Below are 20,576 nucleotides of genomic sequence, written 5' to 3' on the forward strand. Positions count from 1 at the left end.
TTTGTTTGGCAGTTGTTTTTTCAGCACTTGAAATATTCTGTCCCACTGCCTTCTTGCCTCCATGGTTTCCAATGAGAAATCGGCACTCGGTCTTAACTGAGATTCCCCAGTACATTGCTCACTGCTGTTCTCTTGCAGCTTCCGGATCTCTCCACCTGTCCTTGGCATTGGGCAGCTTGATTACCCTGTGTCTGCGCAGGGTTCTCTTTGAGAATATCCTCTCTGGGGTTCATCAGGCCTCTTGAATAGCATATTCATGTCTCATTGAATGTGAGAGGTTCTTGGCTGTTACTTCTTTGAATATTCCTTCTGCCCCCTTTTCTCTTCCTTCCCCTCTGGGGCTCCCAGGATGCATATTTCAGTGCATTTGACGGTGTCCCACGGGTCTTGTAGGCTCTGTTCAGTTTTTAAATTCTTCTGTCTTTCTGCTCCTCAGCCTGAGTCATTTCTTTGGTCTTGTCTTCAGTTTCACTGATTCTTTCTTCTGCCAGCTCCAGTCTGCTGCTGAAACCCTCTAGGGAATTTTTCATTTCAGTTATTGTGCTCTTCTGCTCCAGAAGTTCTATTTGGTTCCTTTTCACTATTGAGATTCTCATATTGTTCATTCATTATTTTCCTGATAGCCTTTAGTTTATTCTGTGTTTTCCTTTATCTCCATGGGCATATTGAGGATCGTTTCTTTAAAGTATTTTTCCAGAATCATCCTAAGCCTGATCTTCATTGACAGTCTGGACTTCTGCCTTGTTCCTTTGGATGGGCCGTCTGCCCCGTTAACTTTGTTTATCATGTTATCCTTTGCTGCACAGGACACATTTTAATGTTTTAAGGTGTTAGGTTTGGGATTTATTCCCAAGCTTCTCTTTCGGTTTTTAAAGCCACGTCTTCCTGCTCCGGCACCCGCCCAGTTGCTGTAGCCCGTACCTGTTTCTGCAGCCCGGTAGCTGTTTCTGGAGCTCTGCAGAAGGCGGCGCTGCCAGTTCCTGCTAATTGGTGAAAGGTTCTGTGGGGAGCGGCCCCCTGGAGGGTGTTATGCCACCATCTTGGTGTGGGAATGAATCTAGGATGTTTTAATATCCGGTGTAGATCAGGCATTCTTCCTTTTTATATGAAGATTTCCTTACCTGTTTATCATTCTAAATGAACTTCAAAGTTACTTTGTCAAGTTTAAAAGAAACCCATTCATATTTAATTTTTTATTGAAATTACGTTGAAGCTGTAAACTCGTCTGCAGCTTTTCCACTGGGTGTCTCGGGGTGAGGACGGCCGGCTCAGGAGCGTGTCGCCCTGTCATGGGGGATCCTGGGCCCCCGCTTGCTGGTGCTGCCCGCAGGCGGCCATTGGAGGCGGGAGGCCGGAGCCAGGTCGGGGGGTCGCCCCCTTCTCTTGGGTGGGGCGGGGGTCATAGAATGCCGCCGGGGAGCTCTTTGGTCCCGGGGCCCACAGCCACTTCGCCTGCTGCTGCCCCACCCTCCAGGTCTCCCGTGGTTGCCTCTTGCGTTACTTGTGAGGGTTGTGGTTGTGTTTCGCAGGCAGGACCCGGGAAAACAAGCCTTCCTCATCCTGTTGGGACCCCGGATTCCCACGCACCTACCTGCGGCACGTTCTCTCAGAGAGGCCAGCACAGGCTGGCCTGGAACCCAGGCCTTTGTCCCCCGAGGCCGTCTGCAGGCACCCCGCAGCGTCTCCTGCGACAGAAGTGCTGTGTGCCTTCACCTCGGCACGCTCCTCCGCTCGTCTTCCTCTCGCTATCGGCGTCCCATGTTGCCAGACGGCACATCATGGACGAGCCCCTCCGGCAGCGGAGGGCCCAGGGGGGCCACTGCCCAGCAGCGTCCAGGGCGAGGAAAGAGAAGAGCAGGAGGGGCTGGGAGCAGACGGCCCTGGGCTCCTCTCGCCCTTCAGGGGCCACTCTGGGAACTGCTCTCGCTCAGCACTGCCACAGCTACACGTGGGCTCCTTCAGGCTGCCGTCCCAGCGGGGCCCGCACAGGGCCTGGCGCTTGACCAGGATTCGATGGACTGGCAGTGGGTGGAAGGGCAGACAGCTGGGTGGGTAGATGGGCAGGCACATGTGCTGACCGTCAGGTGGGTGGGGAATGAGGGAGGCCAGCTTTCCCAGTGATCCCAGTCCCTGCAGTAGTTTGAAACTTGCTTCCTCCCCAGATTCACCTTCTGGAACCTTCCTGGTTCCTTTTCATTTGAGTTTGTTTCCAAAGGGAAGGGCCTCGAGGTGGTGTAGGAATAGCAGTGGCCCTTCGTGGTCAGCTTCCTGCACTGACCTGTCTGCAGAAGTCCCAGTGGCCTGCGAGCACATGAGCTTTGGTGTCGGGCTGCTCTTGCGGGAACCTGGCTCCACACACACCAGCTGTGTGGCCTTGGGCAAGTTTCTTGGCCCCCTGGGCCCAGGTGTGCAGCTCTGGGGGAGGCGGCTGCTGTGGGTGCTCGTGACGTCCATCTGTGAGCACCACGTGGTGCCAGCCTGCGGCGTGTGCCCCGTCTGGTGCTATGGTGGCCTGGGCTTGCTCGGGAACCGCGCGGAAGCGGGGCCACTCCTGGCGGTGAGGCGGTGCCTCAGCGGGCTCTCTTCCCTGACAGCCCTAGTGCCTCACTGAGCTGTGCAAACAGTGTCCGCAGGCTCGAGTGTTGGGCCTGTGCCCTCCACAGCGGGCAGAGGCCCCAGAGGCCAGGAACCTGGGCGGACCCACCACGCCACCGTGGGCCCTCTCTGAGCCTCAGTTTCCCCAGCCGTGAGCATGTGGGGCGATTGTGAGCATCTGATGGCACCGAGTGTGCAAGTGCGCGAGGAGCTGTCGGGTGAGTCCCTGCCGACTCCCCAGAGCAGGGGCAGCTCCCACACGCGGCCGGCCGGGCAGTCGGAGCTGTGGGCACAGTGGGCACGGGGAGGTGGTGCCACAGGGAGCGCCTAGGAGCTGCAGGGGGCACAGGCTCTGCAGAACCTGCATCTCCTCAGAGCCCGAGGCTCCCGGGGTGGGGACGGGGTGGTCCTGGTGCAGGAACAGGTGCAGGGACTGCCTCTGGGCCACCTGCCGGCCAGTGGTGGCGCCGGGAGCCGGCCACGGCATCCATCACCCCCAAACTGAATGTTCCAGACCAGGCTCCCCTGGCAGGTCTGAGGCAGAGGCCCAGGCTGCACCCCAGCTTCCACTCACCCTCCGCACCCCAAACTTGTGCCCCATCTCCTGCACGCCACCCTCCATGCCCCGTCTCCTGCCCCCCGCCCTCCACGCCCCCGCCATGGTGCCCCCATCTTCCACCCAGGCCAGCCGCGCCCGGACAGAGGACCGAGCACCCGCCTCCCCGCTCGCCGCGGCTGTGCTGTGCCTGCGCCCGGCTCCTCTCCCGGCTGCTATTTGTTGTTGGTGTCAGGGTAGCGAAGGGCAACACCATCAATTAAGGGTTTAATTGGAGCTGTAAAGAAGTCGTGTAATTTAATCACTGGTTTGCAGACGGAGCTGGGGCCGAGAAAACGAGAAGATGGGGCCTCCGCTCTCAGGCGAGAGGTGGGAGCTCGTCAGGCCAGCAAGACGGGGAGCCTGGGGGGGCGCAGCTCAGGCAGGACGGCTCACCCCTCGCACCCCAAACTCTGTCTGGCTCTGAAGGTCGCTCGTGGTGGCAGCTTTCCTGGCTTTTCACTCACCCCTCACCCAAACCTCAGGGGATGCACTGTGGGCCATGGGGGGCACGGCGGGGTCAGGTGGGGTCGGGGACCCCCCTCGGGCTGCGTGAGCTGCAGCAGGTTCCAGCTGCTCTCGGGCCCGGGGGAGGCCCCTGTCGGTGAGCGTGACCTGTTCTCCACGGGCGGCCACAGGGCCCACGGCGGGACAGGACCCTCCTGGGCACCCCCACCCTGTGTCTGGGCACCTCACGTTCCCAGGCCCGAGGTGGGACCCCCGCCCGCTGCCCCTGTGAGCGAGCGAGTCAGTGGTTTCTTAGTACGTCAGGGTTGTGCGGCCACGTTGCAGCCTGACTTCAGACTCGCCGTCACCCAGAACAGTTCCTCCTCCCGGCTGCCCTCGGCCCCCACTGCCACGCGCGGCTCTCGGACGTGGCACTTCGTGGTGCCAGGCAGGACGTGGGTGTCCCCGTCTGGTCTCTACACACGGCCTGCGTTCAAGGCTCAGCCACAGTGTGGCCTGGATCGGAACGTAGTCTTTTTGCGGCTGTGCCATCTCCCGTCTTGTGGATGGACAGAGGGCCGTGTCCACGTCCACCGTCCTGAGCGTGCAGGTGCAGGGCGTCACGTGGGCAGGAGTGGAGTGGCCGGTCGCAGGGGAAACGCGTGTCTGACTCTAAGAAACTGGCCCCTGCACCAGTGGCGGCGTTTGCCTCCCTGCGGGTGTGTCCTGGCTGACATCCTCTGTCTTCCCCGTGCCCCGTGTGTGGGGGATCTCGCAGTGGTCACGTCTCCGTGGTGCGTCAGCTGTGCGCGTCTGTGTTGGGGAGGCGTCTGTCTTCTGCCCGCTTTTTAATTGGGTTGTCTTCTTCAGATTATTTTTTTTTTTAATGCTATGTTCTGATAAGCAAGGTTCTTTATTTTGATGTAGTCGCATTTATCAGTTGTTTTTTCTGTGTTAGTGGGCTTTGCTCTTTTGTCCTGAGAAGTCTTTGCTCCCCACACGGCGCGCTGTCCTGGGAGCCGTCATGGTCCATCTTCGAGCCGCGTCACGTTACTCTGTGGGGAGAGGACGGCGTCTCGGCCGCGTGCTCCCTGAGCTCTCCGGTCACTCCGGCGGCCTTGGGTGGAGACCTTCTCCCCGCAGCCGGGCACCGGGCGCTGAGGCTGCCCCCTCTTTGTGTGCGACGTTCCCAGGACAGGGCCTGTGGACCTGGACTGGGCTGCCTGCAGCGGCCATGGGCAACATTGGAGACCGCGGCTTCCTGCCTCGTGGAGGTGGCCATCGTGGGTCGGGGCCTTCCAACCCCAGGACCCGCATCTCGTCCCGGCCTGGCCTGGCCCCGCTGTGTGTCCCGGACGAGCGCGTCCCCTCTCTGGGTAGGAAGGCAACGGCCCCACCACCCGCCCACCTTGCTGCGCAGCTGCACGTCCCGCGGCCGGTCGTCCCGCGTCCTTGCTGAGAAGGGTCATCGAGGACAGCGGCCCTGCCCCCACCCTCTCCCCACCCCAAAGCCGCGGTCCGAGGGGACAGCTCCGGCCACCCCTCTCCGGGCTGTGGGCGTGTCCGTCTGGCGGGTCCCTTCTCTCAGGCTCCCAAAGAGTTAACTTTCGCTGCACCCCCTTTCGTCTCCTGGCCTTTCCCTCCTTCCAGAGCCTTCTCTCTTCGGGCTCCTCCAACTGCTGAACCTGTTCTGTCGTCTGTGATCTTCTCCCTAATCTGCTGCTCTCGGAAGAATTCATTACGTTTCAAATGCGAGGCCTGGCTGCGAACAGTAGCGGGTTTTGATAGACTGCCACGGCTTCGAAAGGAGAAGAAAAGGGAGAAGATTTAAAACTCTTGTCTTGCCGAAAGCAGACAGATTAACTCGAAAATGACTCAGGCAGTAAGAGATGAGCTCTGAGAAGGCGTCTCTCCTCTTGGAGGGAGCAGCCTTCCCGGAACTGGGTTTCTGTCGGCCCGTGTGGCTAACGCCCCGCGGGCTCGCACACACCTGTCCTCGACTTGGTAAACGTGGCGCGGTGCCGGGCTTCGGCTGCCCCTGCTGGGGCCTGGGCACAGCCCTGCTGTCGGAGCCCCCACTGCCGCCCCTGCCGCCCCGCTGCCTGGGGGCCGAGCCTGGATTTCCCGGGTTGTCTCAGGGTTGTGACAGGATGTCGGTGCTCTGTGCTTCTCTGGGAACTTCTTTCTGGTTCTCAGGTGTGTGTGCACACGCGTGTGTGTTTGTGCCTTGGGTTCTCGGTGCATGTGCCCGGTGTCCGTGGCGCCTGGGGGAGCCGGCAGGCAGGACGGGCAGGGCTTTCCGAGAGTGGGGCCTGTCCGGTGTCTCCCACACCCCGGTCGTCACGTGTCTCTGGAAGGAGGTGCCTCCTGGGTGCTGACAGCATGAGCGCAGGGCCCCGCGTCTGGGTCTGCCGGGACACTGGCCGTGGCCCACACAGGGAGGGCCGCCAGAGGGCCCTGGGTGACGCGCGGTCCTGCCTCTGGCTCACCAGCGGGAGCCCCGTCCTCCCCTGCCGTAGATGGCTGCCCCGGCCTTAACCCTGGGCCCTGCGCGTCCCAGGGGCCTCTGCCCCGGGTGGCCGAGCTCGTGGCTTCCCTCTCCACCCAGGGGCCTGGTGATCGGCTGGCCAGGGATGGAGACTCTCCAAGTTGCTCTCTAGGCACAGCCTCTGGACAGGCACCGGACAGTTTGTCCCCTTCGATCCCCAAACTCCAGGAGCCATTTGGCGGGCGGGTGTCACCTCCCCACCACCCCGTGGCTCCTGGGCTGAGAGCACCGGGGAGGGTTCCCAGGGCCTCGGGGAGCGGAGGGTGCAGCCGCCCCTGTCTGCATCCCCTCCTCTCTGCTTCCACCCCGACCTGCCCCAGGGAGAGCAGCTGATGGGTTTGCTTTTGTCTTTCTGTCCCCTGGCCGGCCTGGAGAGCCAGCTCCCACGGTCCTGGGCTCAGGCACCCAGGGCTGCCCGGCCGGTGTGACTGCACCGTGACCGCCGTGTCCACTGCAGGAGGAAGCTGCCGGTGGCAGGGTCAGAGCTAGACAGACGTGCCTGGCCACCCGTGAGGACCACCACACTGCACTTTGGTTCAGAAGGGAAACTGCTGGCAGCTTGCTGAGGTGCTGGGGAGTCTGTCGGGCTGGCAGCGGGCCCCACAGGCCCCAAGCACAGCCCCTGGGTGTGCTTGGCCCAGCTCCCACCCTTCGCCCATCCGTCGACTGATGATTGTTTACTGACAGCTGTTTCCCTGGAACTGCGCCGAGTGCTGGGGTTGGGCAGGGGGCCCGGGCCTGCCATCAGGGTCCCCTCCGGGGGTGGGCATGGCACATCCATGCAGAGGTGCCGCGGGCTGCAGGCAGGAGAGCGGACGGCCTGGCTGCGGGAGAGGGCAGGTGCTCAGCGGGGGTGGCACTTACACTCGGTCTTGGACGGTCTGCAGACGGTGGGGGAAAGCACCCCTGGGAGGAGGAGGGCGCACAGGCCACGGAGAGTGGGCGCTGGACCTCCAGGGACCCCCGGGAATTTGACATGAGAAGGGAGCGCGAGGACACAGAGCGTGCTGGGGAACGGCCTCGCAACGCAGGAGAGCCTGGGCCTGCCCTGCAGCGCTGGGCACCTGGAAGGGTGCAGCGTGTCCCTGAGGCGGCGGCAGGGAGCACGGCCTCTGGTGCGGACCAGAACCGAGGCCGTCGTGACCCGGGCGAGGCCTGGTGAGGGAAGCAGCCCCGGGCCTCGGGGTGGGGACTCGGAGTGGCCGTCTGGGAGGCACAGAGGCTGGGTTGTCGCACTCGGGTGCAGTGGTGGGTGCAGGGCGGTGTGCGGAGTCGCTAAGGGGGACTGGTGCGTCCGCGGGAGGTGCCACCTGGGAGGCTTAGGGGAGCCCCCAGCCGCGATGTGGGATCCGCCATGGTGGAACCACTGGGCAGGACACATCCTCAAGGTCCCAGTGCGTGTGGCCAAGGTCACGGTGAAGGTCTGACCCCCCGAGACAAGACACAGAGGCCCCGGCTTTGTGAGAGCTGGAGGGGGAGGGGTGGGGGCCCGTGGCCGAGCGTCCGCCGGCGGCTTCTGAGTGGACACAGCACGGCACGACTTCTCGGGGGTGGGTGCAAGGTCTCGACTGAGCTGGGCGTGGGAAGTTACCGGCTCTGTCACTGAGCAAGCATTTGCCTGAGCACGTCGTCCCCGGGCACCCCAACGCGGGGTCCGCGCGGCCCTGCCCCTGGGGTGCGGCTTCAGTTGCAGGGACAGACGGGAGCCTCCGATGGCGGCAGGTCCTGTGCCGAGGGCAGAGCACAGGCTTCCCAGGGGGTCAGGTGAGCAGAGCCCAGGGAGGCCACCTGGGGGGGCAGCTGCCCCTGCCCCCGGGGAGCACCCACAGACAAGAGTGCTGGGCCTCCCTGCAGCCTGTGGGGCAGCGCCAGCGTCCGGCAGCCCCGAGCCTGTCCCAGTGTGTGACGTGGCCACTGCAGGGTCCAGGTCCAGTCGGAGGCCGGGCAAGGGGTGGAGCGTCCCCTCTCCGCCAGGCTCGGCCTTGACGTCCACTTGGGCGCCCACTTGGGCCGGGGGTGGGCAGTCCACTGGCCTCGCCACTCTCTGCCGCCAGCAGTGGGGGAGGGAGTCTTCCTCTAAATATGATAGCCCATCAGCGCCCGCCTGTCACCCCGAGGCTCGCCCACCCCATAATCCTGTGGGCTGTAATTGCCAGTGTCTTCTCAGATCATTTCTGGAGAAGGTGACAAACTGCTCGCCGGCGTGAGATGTTAATAGCACAGGGAGGCCCTGCTGGAGGGCGACGCGGCCTCGCCCGGGCACACGCATTGCCGAGCGGCTCATCTGCATTTAATTCCAGGGCTGGCGGCTCCTCTCGCGGGAAACGTGCAATTTCCGGCCCAGCAGGGGCACCGGCTCCACACGCAGGCAGCGGCTCGGGCAACGGGCACACGGCAGGGGCGAGGCGCTGCCACCCGCCCAGCAGGGGCAGCTCTGCCCGGTGAGGGCCCACCCACCTCGCCTGCAGCCAGCCCCGGGGGGCCCAGCCCCCAGAGGTCAAGGGCGTATCCGGAGCCATCCGGGGGCACTGGCGCATCTCACCAGACTGGCCACGTCCCGCGCGGCCCCTGCTGACCCCCGGCTTGTCTGTGCGAACGTGGACGGGGTGGCGGCTCCCATGGCGGTGCCAACCCTGGCTCTGCCCGGCGCCTCTTCCGGCCCTTCCCCTCCCCACGCCGCCAGCCTGGACCCAGAGCCAAACCTGAGGGTCACCCCGCGGCACTGCCCGCCTTCCACAGCTGCCAATAAAATTACATAAATATTTGATGCCTAATTATTAAATATTTAAAATGTAAAACTGGAATAGTTTAAAAGTTAGCCAGAAGTGACTGATTCAGTCCTGGAAGCTCGGCCGTGCCTGCCAGGGCTCTGGCTCCTTGGCCAACTGAGGCCCCGACGGCTCCTGCGGGAGCCACGTCCCGGCCCGGCGGACTCCCTGGCTGAGGGAGGAGCTGGCGGAGGCGCCCCCGGCACCCCTGCTCGGCCTCCACCTCCCCAGGCCACAGGGAAGCTCCGCGGCAGGCTCTGGGGCCCTCGGCTTTCACCCGAGGCCGGGTCTCTGGGTCCCCCGCCGTACTGCCCGCTGTGCCATGGGGCACCCGTGTGTGCCGGCCGCGTGCAGGTGGGTGCCCTGCGAGACAGGCCGTGCAGAGCCGCTCCCGCTGCCCCGGGCCCGGGCCCTCCCTCCCCTCTGTAACCGTGACCTGCCCTCCCTGCCTGCGTGCTTGCCCTTCCCAGCCGCCTCTTCTGAGTGGCCTCTGACAGTTCTCGCCTCCGCGTGTCCGGCTTGTTTCACGGAGTGTCATGTTTTCAGGGTTCGTCCATGTTGCAGAGCGTCTAGAGCTGCCCTCCTTCGTAGGGCCACGTGCTCCCTCTCCTTCGTCCGGTCACCCGTCAATGGACACGGCTTGGTCCCACATTTGGTGCTGTGAGCACTGGTGTGCACGTGGCTGCGGCCCATTGTCGCTGCACACAGCCGGACGCGGGGTCGCAGGGCCAGCGCTACGTCCATGTTCCCGTCTGGAGGAGCCGCCATGTGGGCGCCACCGTGGCTGCAGCGTCTCACGTTCCCACCACCCAGGCTCGAGGTGCCCGTCTCGCCACACTCCCCGAGACGCGTTCTGCACTTCTTAAATAACAGCCCTCTCCGTGGGAGTGGAGCGGTATTCCGTGGTTTTAAGTTACATTTCTGTATAGTAATGACGTTGAACATCTTCTCATGTGATTTTTGGCCATTTTTACATCTTAGGAGAAATGTCTAGTCAAGTCCTTTGACCGTTTTTTTAATTGGATTGTCAGTGTCTCTGTGCTGAGTTGTAGGAGTTCTTTATGTGTTCTGGATATTAAACCCTTATCTGGTATATGGCTTGAAACTATTTTCTCCCGTTCTCTCGGTTGTCTTTTTATTTTCTCAATAATTTCCTTCCATGCACAAAAGTTTCTAATTTTGATGAAGTCAAGCTTATCTACTTTTGCTGCTCAGACTTTCGGCCAGTTCCGAGCTCATGGCAGTGCCTGTGTTGTCTTCTCGGTGCCTACAGTTTTAGCTCTTGTTTTTAGGTCCTTGGTCCATTTTTACTTGTTTTTTGTATACGTCCTGCCTCCTTCAGCCTGATGTCCACTTTTCTCCACACCGCTTGTCGAAGGGGCTGGTCTTTCCGCGGTGTGCGTGCCCAGCATCCTCGCCAGAGCAGCTCACCACAGATGTGTGGCTCTGTTTCTGGACTTTTCATTCCGTTCTGCAGATCTGTTTGTCTTCGTGCCAGTACCACACTGTTTTGATTACTGCTGCTTTGTGGTATGATTTGAAATTGGGAAGTGTGGGTCTTCCAACCCTGTTCTTTTTCAACATTATTTTGACTTTGGGGGTTGCCTTGTAGCTCCATATAAATTTGAAGATTAGTTTTTCCATTTCTGAAAAGAAAAAAAAAAGGCAGCTGGAATTTTCACAGGGCGTGCATTGAACTGTGTGTTGCTTTGGGTGATGTTGACATGTTGGCAAGGCCGACTCTTCCAAACCGTGACCTGGGGTGGCCGTCGATCCCTCTTTCAGCAGCGACTTGTGGTTTTTGGTCCCCAGGTCTTTGTATCCTCGGTTGACTGTGTTCCTCGGTGTTTTATTCTTTTAGGTGCTATTTTGAGTGGAGCATTTTCCTGATTGCTCTGTGGGTTGACCGTGGCTGCTGTGTGGAAACAGGGCTGCGTCCTGCCCCTGCCGAGCCCGTCACTGGCTCGCTTGGTGTTGGTGCGGCTGTGGGATCCGCCCAGGTTGCACTCCCGCACCCTGGAGTCCCCTCGCCGTTGGAAAGCGCCTGCCCCCCTCCCTGCACTCCAGCCCCTGCAGCTGCTCTGAGGCCGCAGGGAGGGTCTCGGCTGTCCCCCCTTGGCCTGAGTCCCCCCGGCTCCTCTGGCTGCTCGCTGCAGCGGCTTCCAGGCAGACGTCATGGAGGAATTGCCTCCCGTGGCTGGGCCAGCCGAGTAAGACGCTGACGCCAGACCACACCGAGGGGTTCAGGGCCAACCCCCTGCCACGGGTCCCCCTCCCCGTGCCAGGGCAGGTATCCAGCGATGGTCACACTCGGGAAACAGCCCCCCAGGAAGCTGAGCACACAAGGAGAGGAAGAGAGAAGACGCGGACGGAAACAGACCCACGCTCCCAATATCGAGAGCGGTTCTCCTGCGTCCTTCCCGAGACGCAGGCCCGTCCCACACGGGATCAGAACTCACAGCAGCGGCGTGGGAACCTGGAGGCCGGAGAGCAGTGCCTTCAGGACGGAGGGAAGAGGATTCCCAGCCCCGAATTCTGTCCCTGGCCAAATCGTCGATCAGATGTGGGTGTGAATACAGTCGTGCCTCCTCACACTTCATTTCTCAGAAGCCAGCGGAGGCCTGATTCCACCACGAGGAGGAGGATGTAGGATCCCAGACACAGCAGGTCCCAGGGAGGTGGGGAGAGAGGCGAGGGGGTCTCGGGACCCTGGGGAGGGAGCATGGAGCAGCGTGGCCGGGACAAGGCGCAGGGGCCCCAGCCCCGAGCTCTGTGCCGGGGAAGCCAGGGGGGCTCTCACCTTCTGCACTCGCCCTGACCCGGCTTCCTGCCGCGCCTGAGACCCCACTCCGCTCCTCTCCTGGGGTCTCCATCCACAGGGCAGGGTGGCCTCGGCTGCCCGGACCTCAGGCCGATCATCTGCCCGTCCACGTACGTGCGGAGAGCTGTTGCCGAAGTAGCGAAGCAGTTTCCGGGTGCGGGAGGGAGAGCACCTGCACCCCCGCTGCCGTCGAATCCGTGGAGGCAGGTGGCATCCTCCCGGCCACCTGGGGGGACGAGGTCACTGTCCGGGACCCCACGGCCAGGGTTTGGGGGGCCAAGAGGCAAGCCTTCCTTCCGTCCAGTGAGGGGTCCCTCGTCTGTCTGTCCAGAGCCCCCCTCCCTGCACCTCCCACCAAGGCTGTGACACTCTGGGTTGTCACTGCTTGCACTGGCCGCTCCCCTCGTCCCTCCCCCGCTCGCCCTCCCCCATCTCCTCCCCTGTCCCCCCCCCTCCTCCCGCCCTCTCCCCACCCCCCTCCACCCGGGGCCCGGGGGTACACAGATTCCCTGCACCCCTGCTCGGGGGCGGGTGCTGTGCCAGCCCCGGGCTCCTGACTGCTGGCCGCACAGGCGTCCTCTCGGCAGGCCACTTGGGTGTCATCGCGGAAGACAGGAGTGCGCCGAGTTTAGGAACCGCAGATGACTCAGCCTGGCAGGGAGGGTTGTTTGTTTTTAATGGTGAAATATCGGTCCTTTTTGTTGATTTTTAAGCCGGAAAATCCCAGCATTGGTTAAGTGTGTTTCACTGACTTTTCAGGAAGAAAAATGGCTCTGCCTAAGTCCCCAGAGGAAAATTCCAAGAGCTGCTTTCAGCTCCTGAACGGAGAGCTGCTGAAGGGCCAGGCCGGCTCGCCCACGGCCTTTCCTCCGGGCCCGAGCTGGGGGCCGCTTCCGGAGCCCGCCTCTGCATTTCCCTCACTGGGGGAGAAGCAGGTGGAGGGCTCACGCTCTGGCTTTTGGGGGGCCGGTCTCCAGGCATGCCCTGAGCCCCCCACCATGCGGGCTGTGCCCCGCAGAGCTCCTGCTGTGAGCAGGGCTCCTGCCTTGGCCTTGACCTTCCCCAGCCCCAGCAAGAATGGGGGGCCATCGCCCATGGGCCCCGAGCTCTGAGAAGCTCATCCCGCTGGTCTCGCTGCCTGGGCTCCGGAGGGGAGCGGGGGGCCCCGTTCACGTCTGCACCGTTCTCAGAAGCGAGCAGACAAGGCAGGGCTAACGGGGAGCGGCCCTGCCCAGCCCCAGGCCTCTTCCCTCCGTGTGCCGCCTCCCGGGGTCACGTGGCACACTCCCGCCGCTGTTCTCAGGGTTCAGTGAGAGAAGTCACGCTTTCGCTCTGTTACACCAGCACAAACACACAGACGCATGTGAGCACACGCTAACACACACCCAGCACGAGCATGCAGATGCACACTAGCACACGCTAATACACGTCTAGTATGATCATGCCAGATGCACACTAGCACATGCTAACACACCCTGCACAAGCACACAGACGCACACCAGCACAACACACGTTCAGCACGAGCACGCGGACGCACACTAGCACATGCACACACACACCAGCACACACTAACACATATCCAGCACGAGCACGCAGATGCACACTAGTACACGCACACACACACCAGCACACACTAACACACGTCCAGCACGAGCACACAGACGCACACTAGCACACACTAATGCACGCCCCAACCCTAACCCTAACCCTGTCCTCTCTCTGCACGCGGCTGTCACGGCTGTTGTTACGTCTGCTCAGCGTTGCAGTGCTGTGGATTTGCAGACAGCTTTTGCAGCTGCAGCTTGTGGTGTCTCTGGTTATGCTGGTTTGCATTTCCTGTCTTTTGTTTTTGTTTTTTTGTTGTTTTTTAGGTGGGAGTTTGGTGTTGGTTCTTTTTTTCCTCCTAAACGTAACATACGCCTCATTTTCATGTGCTTGGTTTTCTGCTGTTCTGTGCGCTCCCTCTTGAAGCTGGAGAGCCCCCGCCTCAGCCGTCCGCACATGGGGGCCGTCCACCGGACTTGGACTTGGGGTGGACAGATGTGGGGCGCGTCCTCCCGGAGCCCTGCTCTGGCCAGGCCAGCTGCACCCGGGCCGGCCCCCGCCCTCCTCTCCCGTGGTGGCCTCTGCGTCTGTGCGACCCCCAGGAGGACGGGGGGTGGGGGCAGAACTGCGGGTGGGAAGGTGGTCCCTGCCCCCAGCCTCCGCCGGCATGTCCCCCACTACTGGTCAGAGGCCCAGGGGATCCCACATCTTGGGGAGTTTTGTTTTCCCCTCTGGAGGTTGTTGGCTTTTTCTCCTCTCGGACCTGCCTCGGCTGGCGCTCAGGTCCGGGCTGTGCTGGCCACAGGGCGTGGGGGCCGCCAGCACCCCAGGTGGGCCCCGGCCGCAGACAGCCCCTCACCGGGGGCCCCGCTCCTCTGGGGCCGCTCTCCCCCGGCAGCTGAGCTGAGGGGGAGACCAAGGCCCGGCCACCCTCCGCCACGTGGGCCCCCGGGAAACACGCTGCTGAAACATGGGTTCCCCAAGAGGGGCCCCCACCTCCTTGTGGGGTGAGCCCAGCTGCTCAGTAGGAGCCACTCGCCGAGCGGACGCCCTCTCGCCCCCCACACCCCCCAGGCCTGCAGAGGGCTCTGGGCTCTGCTCCCACCGCCCCCATCTGCTCCCGTCGTCTGGGGCACGTCCCCGCGTCCGTCCGTGGCCGCCTCTCCCCCACTGCCATGTTAGTGAGGATTCAAGTGGGGCAGGGTAGGCTCGGGCTCGCCCGGAGCGGGGCCCTGAGTGTACGTCCTGCTTAAACTGACCTTAAAGCTTCCCTGCGGGCTCATGATTTGGGGTTTTACGTAGAAACGTTCCATCCGGTTATCCTGGACTCAGTCTGTTCCAGGCTATTGGGACACACCAGGGACACAGTAGTGACAGAAAAGACACCTCCTCGACCTTGTGGAACTTAGTCTGCTGGAGGACATGGAATTAAGAAGAGAACCGTTTTAAATGCTCTGTCGGGGGCTGTGAGGAGCGATGCGTGTGCTGAGGGCACACACCAGTAGCCGTGCCCCCGAGAGGCATCATTAAAGCCGGGCTGTGCTGGGGAAGGCGAGGGTGGGCTCCAGGCACGTGCAGGGGCCCCGAGGCGGGGATGGAGCGCCACGGCCGGCGCCAGGCAGCCAGAGACGGGGAGGCCCGGCCGCTCGGTCCTCACTCAGGTCTCAGTCCACGCAGGGCAGAGCGGGGCTCCTTCCCAGCACCCATGCCCAGGGCCCCTGTCCCCAGCCCAGGGGACTCCCCCGCCCCCAGCTCACGGAGCAGAGGTGCCTGAGCACGGCCGGCAGGGAGGGGGGTTCCCCCAAGGCCGAGCCCCGTGTTTGACCTGAGCCGCTGTGTGAATTGCTGTTTTGTGCAGGGGCTGAACTGCAGGGATTGGGGGGGTCAACACGTTGGGTCCTCTGGGCCCGAAATCCAAGTGAGGGTCCCCAGGGCTCCCCCAGCCCACCCACCTGGACCCGGCAGGTTGGGGCCCAGGCCCTCGCCACCACTGGCAGGCTGTAGCCTAGGGGGCGTCGTTCTCCCTCCCACCTTGGAGCCTTTGGTTAGGGGGTGGCGAGAGCCTCCTGGGGGGGCTGGAAGCCCAGCTGTGGAAGGGGCTGGCATGTACCACGGGACCCCTGGCTCATGGGAGGAGCCCACTGGGCCCCAGGAGTGCACATGGCAACAGCTTCTCCTGGGATCCGTCCCCCAACTGGAGGAAGGGCAGGGCTGGGCACTCCAGCAGGTGTGTGCCGCACCCTACAGGTGTGTGCTGTGTCCCTGCAGGTGTGCGTCCCCTCAGGTGTGTGTCCCAGCAGGTGTGCGCCCCTGCAGGTGTGTGCCGCACCCTACAGGTGTGTGCTGTGTCCCCGCAGGTGTGTGTCCCAGCAGGTGTGCGTCCCCGCAGGTGTGCGTCCCGGCAGGTGTGCGCCCCTGCAGGTGTGTGCCGCACCCTACAGGTGTGTGCTGTGTCCCCGCAGGTGTGTGTCCCGGCAGGTGTGCGTCCCGGCAGGTGTGCGTCCCGGCAGGTGTGTGTCCTGGGCCCTCCCGAGACGCCGAGGAGGCCGCGGGGGTCCTGGGTGGGTGCCGACCGCGCGGCGCAGCAGCCCTGATGGAAGCCCAAGGGTGCGTCGTGGGGAAAGGGGCTGCTTCTCTCCCCGAAGTCACTGTGTTTATTGTCGGGACTTAAGTCTTTCCCCGTCGGACACCCGAGACAGCTCACAGCCCTCGTGGTCCCTGGCAGGTGAGGTGCTGCCCCCGAGACGTGGCGTGGGAGTCTCCCCCGGGGCCGCTTCCCCTGGCCGGCCGTTCGGACTTGGGGTGAGCGGCTCAGGGAAGCGGGAGGAATACTGGGGTTGAGCTGCCGGTGAACCTTGGGATTCCGTCGTCTGGTCACTCGGTGGAGCAGGGCCCTGGCCTGCCGGGCAGAGAGGCCTCGGTGCAGAGGGACGGTGTCCCCGAGGCGGGGGCGGGCCCCGGGGGGCTTCCTGCGGGCTCCCCGGCCTCCCTCCACCCCGGGAGGCAGGAAAGGAAGGTGCGCAGGCTCAGGTGGGGCCTCCCGCCGGGCGCCCACATCACTGGGACACGGGAGACGGGACTCGCGCTCCGGCCCTGCGCGTGCCCAGGTGTGGGGGAGGTGCTGGGTTTGCGCCACCAGGAGAAGCGGCAGCCATGGCCCTCCCGGCCTCTCACCGACTCCGCGCAGCAGCCCCGGCACCCAGCCCTGCGCCCTCGGGTGGCTGCGCTCATCTCGCTGCCTCCAGGGGCGGCGGCTCAGCCCTGCCTGGGGCCTCGTCCTGGCACGGCTCCCCCGGGTGGGCCCTGCGGCCGGGGCTGCATCTCGTGTGCGGCTCCTGGGCCTCCACAGCCCCCCCCTCAGGAGGGTCCCTGTGCCACCGTTTGGGCGGTGTGGGTCGGTGCGAGGACAGCTCTCTGTTCCTCTCCTGGTGTCGTGGCCTCGTCGGTGTCACCTCTCCCAGCCCAGGGGGGGACACCAGCAGCCAGGGGCTGGCTCACAACTGCCCCCCGGCCCGGGCTCCCAGCTGGCAAGAGGAGGGCAGGGGTCTCGCCCACCTGGGGCATTCCCAGGCCACCACGAGGCAGCTGTGTGAGGAGATCCAGGCTCACTGATTAGCGGGGGGTAAATCAAGGGTTAATTACTCAGAAGACACTCGGCGGAGGGCGGGGAAGCTGCGTGGTGACTGCCGTGGAGCCTCCTGACAGAGTCGCGTGGAAGGCAGCGTGGGCGGCCTGTGGCCCCGGGTCCTGGGGGTGGGGTGAGGACGGGCAACAGCTCTGCACTGAGCCCTGGCGGCCCCCATGGGCACCCACCTCGCCCCACAGTCCCCTCTGAGGTCTCCCAGGGTCACGTGGCCTGGAAGCTCCCAGCTCCAGCAAGGAAGTGGACGCACAGGCCTGGAGTGGTCTGTTCCCATCACACAGTCGGGCCGGGCAACCTTCCAGGGGTCAGGCCCCATCGCTGCGTCTTCCCGAGACCCCCTCTCTCTCCCAAAACCCACGGCTCTGGTGGAGGGCTCAGGGGCCCCAGTGTTGTCCGTGGTATCTGCTGCTGGGAACGGATCGTCTTGGGAGGACCAGGCCAGGCTGGGTGCTGGGCTCGGTGCGGGGGAGGCGCTGGCCTCGCGTCTGGCCTCCAGAGCCGGTGGCTCAAATGGCAGCCCTTCGTCATGTTGCCACGGGAGGGCAGGTCTTTATCGTCTTGTCTTCTGGTCCCCCCTGGAGAGCAGCCGCCTTCCTCCCGGGGCAGTGTTGACCCTGTCGCATCCGTGTCCTCAGTCGGCCACCTCTGCCCTCTTGCCCTCTCGCACCCTTGCAGCGCCATGTCCTCTCCCTGCTCTGGGCGAGGGCCCAGGGCTGACCTCGGTCCCCAGCCCGGCCTGAGCCCTGCGCCCTCCTCCTCCCCCCTGCAGAGCTGAAGAAGCAAGTGGAAAGCGCCGAGCTGAAGAACCAGCGGCTGAAGGAGGTCTTCCAGACCAAGATCCAGGAGTTCCGGAAGGCCTGCTACACACTGACCGGCTACCAGATCGACATCACCACGGAGAGCCAGTACCGGCTGACGTCCATGTACGCCGAGCAGAAGGCAGACTGCCTCATCTTCAAGGTGAGGGTCTCGGCACCACCACCGGGGTCTCCTCCAGCTTCCGCCTTGGCCCCCCGTCTCCCGGCCACGCCTGACCCTCTGCCTGCCCCTGAGCGAGCATCTGGGCCCGGGGCTGAGTTTGCCCAGGGTCTGCCATGCCCACAGGATGCCTGAAGTCCGTGGCGGGCCTGGCCGGGCCCTCGGTGCTGCCAAGACACGGAGGCTGCAGGTGGAGGTGGGGGCGACGCTGCGGTGAGCGAGGGCAGGAAGGAGGGGCCGGTGGGGTGCGGAGCGCGGAGCTGCAGCAAGCTGCCGGGCAGCCAGGGCCTGGGTCTGTGCGCGCCTGCACTGGCTGTCACTGCGAGGACTCGAGATGTCGGCCCCAAGCTCCCCCTGCAGCCTGTCGCCAGTGCCCGGGCTGGGGCGGGGTCGGGGGCTCCCGAGGAGGGCCACCTGCTGACCACGAGGGACTGTGCCTGGCCGTGAGGGTGCGCCGGGGCCTGGAGCGTGGCCAGGGGAGCCAGGCAGGCGAGGGGCGGCACCGCCCAGTCCCAGCGCTGGGTCCAGCCTCGGGGCCACGGTGAGGGGCAGTCGCCGGACGTGGGAGCAGCAGGGCCACCGCCTGGGGTTTACGTCTGGACGGATCATCCAGACCAGCAGCAGCTTTATGGAAACCAAGAGGCACTTTCAGTTCTTATTTTTATAACGAAAGAGCACCCAGCACGTCTCATGTGTTTCGAGCCTAACGTAATAGTAAACAAAGCACTGTGTCTCTGAGTTAGTCACAGGTTTCATCGTAAACCCAGGGCCCCTCTCCCTGTGGGAGCCGGAGCGGTGACGCAGGGCTGCCTCTCAGAGGGCAGGGGGCCTCGGCCCGGAGTGGGGTCAGCGGGCCAGCCCCACACACCCACCCACCAGGCGGAGGCTGGGACACCTGCCCTCCGCCACCCCAGGGAGAGGGGCTCACAGTCCGCGGGGACCCAGGCCAGGGTGGCCCGGGCGGGGGGCGGCCAGTGGCGTCTGCTCTGCCCACAGTGTTCTCAGGCGTCTCCGGAAGCCAAGTGACCTCCCGGCTCACTGTCCGCCGTCCCCTGCAGCTCCACAGCAGTTTTCTAGCTTGTCAAAGCCCTCGTGTCTTGTTCATCCATTCTTACAGTTCTTGAAATGCTCAAAGCTTTGAAAAAGTAAATAAATACTTAAGCACTCAGATAGTTAAATGTTCAGAGACGTGTGCCGTTCACATCAGACCCCGCATACTTTGGACAGTTCGGGACCCTAACGGGTTTGATGGTATGTTAGGAACTCGGCGGGGTCGGTGCAGCCAAGCCGGCGAGCACAGGTGCACTGTCCTCGGGCCTCATCCCTGACGTGCTGCTCGGCACGTCGACCCCCAAACTGGATGCTCGCGGTCACTCTCTGGGGTGACCTCATGAAAGCTCTGTCCAGTGACACCTTGGGAAAACGTGCCCAAGGATTCACTATTTCTAGGCTGGTGAGAATAGAGAAAATCCCAAAGAAGGCAGTCCGTTGTAATCCCGCTCCAGAGGACGCCCGTGTCCGCCTGGTGACGCTCCCCGATCAGCTGTCGGAGGTCGGCCTGCTGGTTTCTGCTCTCAGGGTTGGGACTTGCGGTTGCTTGCAGAGCCAGGCCATGTCTCCTGCTCTCGAGAGCGCCCAGGCCACCACCGTGAGCAGCCGTGGCGTCTCGGTTTACTGGATGCTAGCCCCTTCCCCGTGGTGCACCTGAGCTTTGGGCCTGGGTCCCTGCTCCTGTGGCTCCCCCCAATGGCCCCTCAGGTCCCGCCCTGGCAGGGCGTCGTGGGGAGCGGTGCTGGGGTGGCCGCAGCCCCAGGGCCTGTCCTGACGGCCCCATGCGGCGCCTGTCTCTGACCCACAGCCTCGTCCAGGTCTCGCCCTCTGTGGACTCGGTTTCCCCAGCCTAACAGGGAGCTGGATCTGGTGCTCTCTGGGGCCCCTTTTGGGCAGTCCTGGCTGCAGGGTGGTGGTCCGGGGTGGGAACCCGGCCTGATCCCAGTGGGGGGCGGGGGGTGGCCTTGGTGCCTGCTGCCCGCCCCGCAGGGTCGGCTCACTGAGGCTGGCGAGGGTCCCACCAACCCACAGCCTCCTGGAGACGTCAGCTTATTCTGTTTCATTTTATTTTCCCAAAAATGATTTTCAGGCAGGAAGGGGCTGAAGGCAGAGTTAGAAATAGCCGAGCCGCGTTTCTAGCCGCGCGGGTTCTACAGATGTGCGCGGGGATAATTGCGGGTTTGCGCCCAGCCCACGTGGTTCTGCTCGAGGGGGAAGCGCCCGGCCCGGTGACCAGCCCGCGTGGGTGGAGAGAGCCGCCTGCCCGGGGGCTGCCATGTGCGGAGAGCGAAGAGCGTTCCAGCTTCCCCCGCGGGGCGCTGGCCCCTGCCCACCCCGCTGCCTCCCCAGAGGGGCGCCCGAGCCTGCGGCTTTGCTGGGAGCGGTTCCACCTGCCCTGGGGCTGGAGGCAGCACCTGTGGAGCAGGCAGGTGATGGGGTCTGTTCAGGGGCACCAGCACGCTCGGCAGCAGGAACTTGCTCGTAGTTCCCCTCTTCTCCGTGGTTTCTCCCCGTGGGGCTCGACTTTCCCTTCCCTCCCCGACTCCCCCTTTCCTCTCCTTTCCCTTCCCGAGGCCCAGGAAGGG

At 63.6% G+C, this 20,576-nt stretch overlaps 1 protein-coding gene across 6 annotated transcripts in view; it reads left to right on the plus strand.

The window, feature by feature from the left end:
• The window catches only part of MAD1L1 (mitotic arrest deficient 1 like 1), a 248,881-nt gene extending 229,853 nt beyond the window's left edge, over positions 1-19,028 (plus strand). For 5 of the 6 annotated variants that reach the window (XM_037815397.1, XM_037815398.1, XM_037815400.1 and 2 more), the window contains exon 17: positions 17,732-19,027. In XM_037815397.1, the coding sequence (XP_037671325.1) occupies positions 17,732-18,075 (344 nt within the window). In that variant the 3' untranslated portion in view covers positions 18,076-19,027. Of the gene's footprint in view, positions 1-17,731 lie in introns of all 6 variants that reach the window. The other variant, XM_037815403.1, reaches the window with a different exon arrangement.
• Positions 19,029-20,576: the final 1,548 nt, after the last annotated feature.

Source organism: Choloepus didactylus, chromosome 21 (assembly GCF_015220235.1).
Source record: "Choloepus didactylus isolate mChoDid1 chromosome 21, mChoDid1.pri, whole genome shotgun sequence".
NCBI classification, from domain to species: Eukaryota; Metazoa; Chordata; class Mammalia; order Pilosa; family Megalonychidae; genus Choloepus; species Choloepus didactylus.